Source organism: Agelaius phoeniceus, chromosome 2, assembly GCF_051311805.1.
Source record: "Agelaius phoeniceus isolate bAgePho1 chromosome 2, bAgePho1.hap1, whole genome shotgun sequence".
Classification (NCBI taxonomy): Eukaryota; Metazoa; Chordata; class Aves; order Passeriformes; family Icteridae; genus Agelaius; species Agelaius phoeniceus.
Window position 1 is genome coordinate 27,158,717 of NC_135266.1, and position 10,149 is coordinate 27,168,865.

The following is a 10,149-nucleotide window of genomic DNA, read 5'->3' on the forward strand; positions in this document are numbered from 1 at the left end:
AGTTTAAAACTCAGCCACCAGTTCATCTGGTTTTTTGAGCTGCTTTTTTTAAACATATGAAATCTGAATAAACAGTCATAACAGCAGCACAACTGTAAATATTTCAAGTTACCCATTTTCCAATACTTGGAATATTAAAGCTGAATGGAACTCAAAAGCAAGGAAAATTTAAAAAACAGTAAGGTTGACTTACACTACATGCCTTCCATGCAACTGGAACTGAATAGAATTTAAATTTGCAAAATTGCTATAAAACGAGTTATCAGTCACTTAAAATTTTTATTCCTACATCTATAAATTTAAAAAAAAAAGAAAACACACTCCAGATTAAAAATCCAGGAAATAAAACTCCTTCACAAGTTCAAACACCCTTCTGCTCCCTGTGTAACAACATCTCCAATGTTTCATCTTCCTTTTTTTGAAAGGAAACTCAGGCCTTTCAATGCAATCACAAACTCAGGCCTTTCAATGCAAACTTCTTCTAAATGGATTTTGAAATCTCCTCATAAGCAAGTTTAGAGACAAAGAGACAAACATATTTCCTCCCAAAGTCACTGTAACATATGAAAAGAAAGCTTAAGCCTGAAGCATGCATCTTATGGAACACAGATCCGTGTTCCCCTCCCCCCCTCATCACAGAAATAGTTGTTCTTCCCAGTTTTGAAACTTTTCATTCATTTATTGCACATGGAAGAATTGAGGCACTTCATCTAACATGCATCCACCTCCTAGCAGTGTGTAAAAGTACATTCATATTTATGCAGATTAAACACTGCATCAAATGCTAGCTGCTCAAACCTACCTTACTTCAGTAGGTAGTACTTGCATCAAATGCTAGCTGCTCAAACCTACCAGTCATTCTGAAGTAAGTGAAACCCTCTTACCATCACATCACTCTAATCCATTTCAGCCAGTGGCCATGCAGTCACAGCTACAAACCTCATCAACAGGGGACAAACAGCAAGATTCAGTTGCTGGGCTAATGAAGGAACCCTCGTTTTGCCCCAGTGCTCCCTGAGAGGTAACAACTTGCAAATGCACAAGTCTCCAGCAATGCAGAAAAAAATGATAATACTTCAGAGGACTGGAATGAAAACTGAACAGCAGAAACATTAATCAGAAGCCTCAAAAGTCTTCAACATTTGTGTTCTTCCCTCAAGAGACTTCAAAAATACAGATACACTATATATTTTCTCTTTCAAGCAGAAGGGGAAAAAAAACCCAAACAGCCCTCAAAGACCTCAAACTTTCCACTGAATATATGAAGTGTTTTACAGTGGGCAATGATCCACTAAAATTTGAGAAAGGAAAACAGGGGGAAAATATTGCAGTTCTCCATAGTTTTGAAGCTTCACATCTCATTTTGCAAAACTTTCACCCAGAAAGTCTTCTATAGGAGGAAAACAACATGTGAAGTTTCAGGGAACTTCCTTTCCCCCGGTAGAGGTTAGGATGGGAGAGGAAGGAAGTTAGATTTGCTTTGTTTTTACTCCAAAACAAAGCTTTTATTTTGGTCCTAAATTCAGTCACCAATCCGCCACGCTGAAGGAATCAGATGTTAAAGAACAGACATTTCATAAGGTTTAGCAAATGTCAGTAAAATCAGAAGGTTAGAATGGGTGAGTCCACAATCAGCTTTTCTGCTTAATAAATTATAACCTTTCATTAACTCCAAGATTGAGCTTTTCCTTGGTGTAACCACAAAATACATAAATCTGGAGTACTAGAAAGTTTAAAAGCACAGCATTAAGATTTACTAATGCGTGTTTTGACTATTAATATAAGCCTTAGGTGACTTGCTCCTCAGAAGCATTAATGGTCCACCAGCACACACACATTCATTTTCCTTTGACATATCTGGCTGAACATTTGTTGGTCAGATCAATATGAGCAATGCAACTGTCTGATATTTAGATCTTTTACAGTATGCAGCCAAGTCTACAAGCCTCTGATTTTATTCTAGGCTTCTGGCTCTCGGAAGAGCTAGCTGTAAGATTTATTCTCCAAACACATCCGTTTGCAAAGTGCATTGTAACAACATGAGAAGTGTTAAGTACTCCTTAACAACCCAAAGTGGATTTTACCTCATCCTTTCCCCTCCCTGACCTCCTTCAAGAAAAAAAATTGCTACATGAGATATTGAAAGACTTAACTCGACTCACAGAAGTGCAATTACTGGCTTTAACAGAATTATTCCTAATTTACACTCCTGTAATGGAGATCAGTGAGTGAGAAAGGATAGAGGGAATTTTAACCTGATTAATACTATCAAAGGTATTTTTGATGAGGTTTTTCAAATGTATTTTCTAATCTTGGTGTAGGAAACATTGTCCAGTGTTTACATGAGGTCTTCCTTAAACGGGAGCATCAGTGCAACAAATGACTTCACATGACAACATTGCTTGACAACATAAGTGCATAAGCAGAAATCTTGCTTTGATGCAGAAAAAGGAGAAAGCTCTGTTAAGCATAAATATGATAATCAACATGAGGTGCCTCAGCTTTAAAAGACAAGTGTGTGATGGAGAAATGGGGCAGCCTGCCTGACTATTAATTAACACCAACTAGAACGCCTGAACTTACATAAACAGCTAAGGCTCCTGAACTGAGTGTGAAATTCAAGTAGTTCTCAAGCAGAAGGTCAGAGATACAGATACATCAATTTGTCAGATAATCTTCTTGCCATTCTCTCTGGAGTTTTAACATTTATTCTCCAGAGCAGCTGACCAAGCTGGTGTACTGGCATCCAACAAATCATCAAGAAAACCTACAGTAAGGAAAGGGAGTGAACTGAAGAGCACAGAAGGAGTCAGGCAGTGTCACAACATCACCAGTACCCAGACATGAAAGCAAGGGATGCACCTGCTGTCCCCTCCGATTTCCCACACACACACACTCCCAGTCAAGCTCTTGGACACCTGTCCAGAAACACCTCTGACAAACACTGGAGTGCACAGCTCACTAAAATGGAAGAAAACTAAACCTGAAAAGAAAATTAAGTTGCATTCTTTGGTTCTGCTTTGCAAATTGAACTGGATTTTCTTTTCTGAGAGCAGAGGAGCATCGGTCCACAGCAGGTGTGCAAAGAGCATTTCATGGCTGGGAGCAACATGAGCAGGGAAGGGGAAAGACAAGATCTGCCTTCCCAACAGCACCAAGGGACTAATCTGGGGGACCATATCATGATTTCATGCTTTGGACTGCAGCTATCAAACAGAATGGAAACAATATGCAATACATAAAGAACAGCATCGGGCAGAACTGACACATAAAAACAGAGCAGGAGAAGGTAATATTGGCATCTAACTAACCCAGCAATTTCAGAACTAAAGATCTGGTTTTAACCAATGATAGTGAAATAGTGGAAAAAAAATACAAAAAAACCATTAATCAGTCTGAAGAGTAATTCAAGGCAATGAAGTTTTCAAAAGCATTTTCTGGAAAACTGAGAAAGATTTCCAGCACTTGTATGTCCTTATGTAAGAGCATTTGGTACTCTTACTACCAGAGAATCACTTCCATGAAGAGACAAGAAAATACTTTTGATGAGACAGATTAAATAACAGTTCTTTCAAATGTACCAACTCCAGAAGAAGACCAAAATCCTAACAAGTTTGCTTATTGACATCAAAGGCCCTGAGCATGTCTATTTAACAGATTCACTCCTGTGAATTTACCTCTACACACTCTAAAAACCAAAACACATGGGCTTCCACTCATATATGAATCCTTCTCTACTTAAAATAAGGCTATGGATGGAATGCTATGGAGCTTGGTATCAGGCTGGCAGCCCCAAACACAAGCATCATCTATTTCTTCAAAACTGCATTCACTGCAGCATTTTCCATTGCTACCTCTGTTTATTCCTCTCACTTGCAGAAAATATGGTCTTGCTCCAGCCACGGCTGTTCTTGACAGTCCATAAACAGCCAGGGTACTCTGCCTCTAGAAACAGCACTGGACCCAGACCTTTTCCATTCAGCACACCGAACACAAGCTGGTTAGAACACAGCCACCACCAAATCTAGCAATGTCAAATACTGAACCAGCAGTGACAAATCTGCATAATTTATTCTGCATCTTCCATGGCCTGTGAGACTCAAGCCTTAATGAGCATTGCTACAGTCAATCAATAAGAATGTTAAGTTGCCACTTTATTTCACCTATGCAACATCAGTTTAAGCTGTACTTGTTAACTTTTTAATGTGAAGAAAAGATCTTGAGAAGTCTTGAATATATTCAGGGTGAGATGCAAATAGCTTTTCTTCCTTTCTTTTCTTCTTGGTCCTCTAACTTAGAAACACCGGAAAAAAACACTGTTATCTTTATAAGAAACATTTCACACTTCCTAAATAGTTTTCCAATTTTTTTTTATAAATACATATATATAGAGAGAGAGGAGAAAGAGAGAGAAAGAGAGAGAGAAGTACCTGGGAAAAATTCTCTCATTCTAAAAATATTTATTCCACAACCTTGTGTCCCATTTAAAAGGGAATAAATCCTTTTACAGTATTATGCAATGAACATATTTAGTCGTAATTACTTCTACAAGTAACCACTTAAGGCACTAAATCCCAGCAGACAACATTAAAAGGGACATCTCAAGACAAAATGGATTTCCCTGAACAACCTTAGTATTAATAGACTTAAGGGAGACCTTAAATTTGTCAGGGACAAGAGAAGTTTCTTCTTAGCCTGGGAAACGCAGAACCTCTCTCAAACATTTACTCTGTACCAAGTTTAATGGTGGAAGCCTGTAAATACCTTCTCTTGGCCAATGACCTGCTTAAACACCAGTAAACTAGCACTTAACTAAGTACTCTGCCTGACTTCACCCAACACTCTCAGTTTCACAAGTTTTATTGCTTTCACAGTGTCTTAAACTACACAGCTCTCCATTAATTGGTAAAGAAGGCACACTAAGAATAAAAGGCAAAGAGATGGCATATCTACAGGCCAACCATACTCATTTTGTCAACTGGACATAAACAAGGTCTTACAGTTCCTAGAAAATACAATGAGTTTAGAACAGGGTAAGCTGTGTGTGAAGCACCAGCCTACATCAGATAGGAGCCAACTTTTATCACAAATATTTCACTGCTTCATGATTCTGCTCACACTTACTGCTAAGGATAGCTTTTGCCACTGGAATTCCCACATTTCAGACTAAGGCCTCACCCTGTAACCACAAAATGGCCCTTTGAAAAGATGATAAAAGAAATATTTAGAAGTTCATGAATGTCTGAAATTGCAACAAGTGTTCATGTTGCACCAGGGGATTGTTACTATCTATCAGCTCAAAAGTACAATGAGCAAAGGGTCCTTCTCATAATATTACAGCCCCAGTACACTCTCAGTGTGCAACATCCTCCTGCCCCAATTGCTACTTTCAAACTATCAGACAGAACTACAGCAAGCTCTACTACTGCTAGAAATAATACTATTTTAAAGCAGAGCCAAATGCCCCTAAGTATAACAGTACTAGATTTTAGGGACATGAAAAGCTTGCTAAAGTGAAAATTCACAAATGAGCTGTTTCTTTAGATTTTTCAAGTATAAACAATTTCACAAAGTAAAATCTGGCAGCAGGTTCTCTGCTAGTCAGCATACAGCTTTCAATAACAGAAACGCTAAACATGAGCTTTTATTTTTTCAACTGAAAGTTTAATAGTTGATGCCATTTAAGGAGAAAAAAAGTAGCAATTAAGTACAGCATATTTATTAAATATTAACAGTACAACAAAAGTCATGTTGTCAAGCAGAAGGACTCTTTGTAGTTTTTCCAGCCAATCATCAGCCAGAGAGCCTTATGTTGTTTCCTTTCAGGTTTTGAAACACTGACTCATGGAAATATCAGCACTGCACACTTCCTCAAAGTGGCAATCTTATAGGAAGTGTTTGTTTAGTCTTACATGACACATTGTTTTGTTTATGTATAAGGGATTCCGGTAAAAATAATTTTCAATTAAGGAAAAAAAAAGACATAAGCACAATGGTTTCAGTTATGGGAAGCCAAAATATATCAATTTCAACTAGACATCTGAACAGCATATTCGTTAACACAACTATTACTTTTTTCTTTCTACTGTACATTACTTCCTTGCAACATGAGCAGAAGTTGCCAGGCATTAACTTCTTTCAATTCAACTAACCACAAAAGAAAGTGGACAAGAGGTAGCACAGTAACAGCTCCTCTTAACACTGCTACCCACATTGACAGTTCACATTGCTGCTCCCCAAGTTCAGCATCTCAGTGAGACATCTTTAGGAGGTGCCACACCATCATCAGTTCAACTGAGCGAGGCAAACACACAGCTTCCTACAAAACTTAACTGTTTCAACACTTTCAAAAAAGGAGACAGATGGCTCAAGCTAAATCCAAGCTTGACTAGAAACAACACTCCTCAGAACATGGAAGCACTTAAGAGATGCAGAATGTAATAACCCACCTAGCTTAATATGGCTGATTCCATGCAACCCATCAGTCCCAAAAGAACAAGTTATACAAGCAGAAGAAAATGCCTTCATTTACCTGCAGCTTCTTGGAAATACAGGACAAGCCAGCCATAGCAGTACACTACATTAGGGCATTCAAACATCTCCAGGCTACAGATGTTTTACACAGCCAAAAGCCTCCCAACTGCATCTGCCTCCTCATTAAAAGAGGAATGCCAACATGGGTGTCCACTCTGTTTGCACTGATTCCTCAACGAATCAATCCTACATTTCATCCAGTTTATTCTAAGGGACATCTGTATATCAGTGTCCCCATTCATGATTTGCCAGCAGAGGTGCTACAGAGAAGGAAATGTCTTATCAGATCAAGCACAGAATATCTGAAAGTCAGAGATCAGACAGAGCTTGGCTATGAAACGAGCTCCCAAAGAACAGAACTGACCATCTCCTCAGTATGATAAATCAAAGCAAAACATGGAAAATGACAATTCTTTTTTGCCCTCAAATAAGTTTTCTCTTAACCTATTCATTGAAAGATTAAAGCCCCCTGTCACTAGAAAAGGGAGAAAACTACAAGACACCCATAAATGGGAACTGCTAAAAGAAATGTACTATTGGGAATAGCTGAAAAAAGCAGTGTCTCTCCAATGTTCACCATCTTTTCAGTGGTGCCCAGCAACAGGATGAGGAGAAACAGCCAAAAATAGAAACACAGTTAAATTCCATCTCAACATGAAGACCTTCTTTACACTGAGGGTGGCAGAGCACTGGAATATGTTGCCCAGAAAGGTCGTGGAGTCTCCCTCTCTGGAGACACTCAAAACCCACCCGGGCACTTTGCTGTATAACCTATGCTAGGTGACCCTGCCTTGGCAGGGGGTTTGGAGTAGATGACATACAGCATCCCCTCCAACCCTGACAACTCCTTGAGTCCGTGACCTCCCTTCAGATCCACTCACAGGACCTTCTGTAGGGAGCCTACAAACTCCATGTACAAATTCTAGAAGATTAGGATTGCTTTACAAGGCCAATCTCATAAGGAATACTTCCTCAACCCATCAAAGCAATTCCGCCACTTCCTATTTTTGTGAAAATTTCCCAAGAGACAGTCAGCTGCAGAGAGGAGTGTGACTTCCGAACACGAGTGGCAGACGGCGGCGGGGCTGCCGGGCCGGGGCTGCCGGGCCGGGGCTGCCGGGCCGGGGCTGCCGGGCCGGGGCTGCCGGGCCGGGGCTGCCGGAGCGCTCGGCTCCGCCCCCTGGCGGGCAGCGGCGGAACAGCGGCGCAGCGCCGGGCATTGTCCTCCCCGTGCTCCGGGAATCACCTTCCGCTCCGGCGGCACAAGCCAAGCGTCGGGATGCTCGCGGCTTTTCCTCTCGCCATCCAGCCTAAAAAACAGCGGGGATCCTTGCTGCGGTTCTACAGTAATCAAGTGCTCCGCTCCGACAGCTGAAGTCAGCAGCAGGATTAACTTTAGTCCGCGGCATAATGAGATTCATCTCAAGACTTTTGCAGCTGTTATTGTATTCGATCTCCTCAACAGTGCAAAGAAATTCCCACACTCTCGTGACTTCAATCATTCAGGTATAAGATCATCACTGTTTTCTTCTCAAGAAAACCCCAACTAATCAAACACAAACAGCTCAGCCACAAGTCATCATCCTATACGCGGGATGCGTTCTTAGCCCTTTTACTAAAAAATCACAAATGGAAACAACTTGCAATATCATCACTCGCATGGTGTCCGGATTTCTCCCTTGTGAAAAGACCTTTTTTAAATTCCCCTCCCCTCTTTGAAAAGAGACAGAGAGCAAGTCTCCGTCCATACTCTGTAGGCTTACTGAATCTCTTTTCTGGATGTATACGAGAACATAAAACAAACACGTAATTTTTAGTTTATATGACAAAATTTTAATTCTTAAAAACTGCTGTCACTAAACTACCTGTTGACAATTAACGAGGAAACGATCCAACAATTATCTCTTTGAAATGCTAACGCCACTGTACAATAATGAGATTTTCTACGTAATCTCACGTTTCGGTTTCATCCAACACGCCAATTGGAGGCTGCAAATTTGCTTCCGAAAGCAGGGAAACGCAAAGGGATATTTTTTCAAGAGCTTTATTAGGAAGCCACACGCCCTCGGTACCCACCGCTGTGAGCCCGGCGCTGAACTCCGCCACTTCCCCGGGAGCTCGCAGCCCCCGCGCCCCATCCCGGGGAGGAGAACCGCTCGCTCGGCATGTGGGACCGATTGTCTTACGGAAACGAGGGATTTCCCTCCCAGCCGGCACACTCAGAACTCGACCAGGGAGAGTTTAATCCGCTCGCTGACATCTGTCGCTTACTTTCTAATAATGTGGTTTGGAACTCGCTCAACACAAGAAGAAGAGCGAATCTCCAAAAGCGCGAGTCGGAGGAAGCCGTGAGGGAGCGACAGCAGCCCCTGCCTATCCCCCTCGCCGAGGGCAGGGGCTGACACAGCGGCTCCTGCACACAGCCGCTTTTGGGCCGGCTGCACATCAGCCCTGCCAGTGACACACAGTGCTGAGACCCGGGGGCCGCCTTCAAACTTCTACAGCGCAGCTTAGCAACAAAAATGAAAAAGAAATTAAAAAAAAAAAATATAAAATAAAATAAAAAAAAAAACACCCTAAAAAAAAACAAGCAAAAAAAAAAAAAACCAAAAAACCCCCAAAACAGCGAAATCCGCCGAATACCCTGCACCGCCCGGACAGCCGCCGGGGCCGCTCGCCTGCCGGACGCACGGCGCTGCCCGCCCGTCCCCGCGGCACCGGCCGCCTCCCAGGCACCGGCCGCCCGCCCCGCACAGCCCCGCGGAGCCCCCCCGGGCCGCGGGCACCGCCCGCCCCGCCGCCCCCAGCGCTCCCGCGGCGGGACGCAGAGCCAGGGCAGCGCGAAGGGGCGCTCGGCGCCTCGCCGCCCTCCGCTCCAGCGGGGGCTCCCTGCCCGCTGCCCCGCGCGCTCACCAATTTTAATCCTGACGCTCTGGAAGACCCGCAGCCCCTCTTCCTCCACCGCCATGGTGCTGCCGCCGCCGCTGCGCCTGACGCTCAGCAGTGCTGGAGCCCCGCCGCCGCGGAGGCGCGGGGAGCGGGCAGGAGGAGGCAGGCGAGATGCTCCGGCAGACGGGAAGGAGGGAGGACGGCCGGACGGCTCGGGACGCACCGCGACCGGGCTGGAGCGAGCGAGGGACGGAGCGGCCGCGCAGCCCAGCGGAGCGCAGCGCCCGCCTCCCCCCCCCGCGGGCTGGCAGCGCCCGCCCCGCCGCCGCCCCCTCATTGGCCGGCGGGGCGGCGGCTGCGGCGCTCATTGGCCCGCTGCCCGGCGGGCGGGGGGAGCGCGCGGGGGAGCGCGGAGCGCGGCAACAGCTGGAGCGCGGCCGCCCCCCGCAGCACGGAGGCACGGTACGGGCACGGCACGGCCCGGCACGGCACGGCCCGGCACGGCACGGCCCGGCACGGCACGGCACGGCACGGCCCGGCACGGCCTGGCCTGCAGCATCCGCGCCCGGCCGGGACCCCCAGCGGGCAGCGCGGCCCGGCAAGGGCTGACCAGCTCTGTGTCCCGCTCCGGTGCCGGCCCGGACCAGCCGCCGAGAGCAACCGTTGGCGTCATGGCGAGAGAGAGGGAGGGATGTGCAAGTCCTCTTTCCCACACAGCCATAAAGA

General features: G+C 44.8%; 1 protein-coding gene across 2 annotated transcripts in view; it reads right to left on the reverse strand.

Annotated features, from left to right (window-relative positions):
• RASA3 (RAS p21 protein activator 3) overlaps window positions 1-9,721 on the reverse strand; it is a 130,152-nt gene extending 120,431 nt beyond the window's left edge. Inside the window, exon 1 of one of the 2 annotated variants that reach the window (XM_077173357.1) lies at window positions 9,448-9,721. In XM_077173357.1, the coding sequence (XP_077029472.1) occupies window positions 9,448-9,502 (55 nt within the window). In that variant the 5' untranslated portion in view covers window positions 9,503-9,721. The remainder of the gene's footprint in view (window positions 1-9,447) is intronic. The other variant, XM_054654573.2, reaches the window with a different exon arrangement.
• Between the last annotated feature and the right edge of the window lie 428 nt (window positions 9,722-10,149).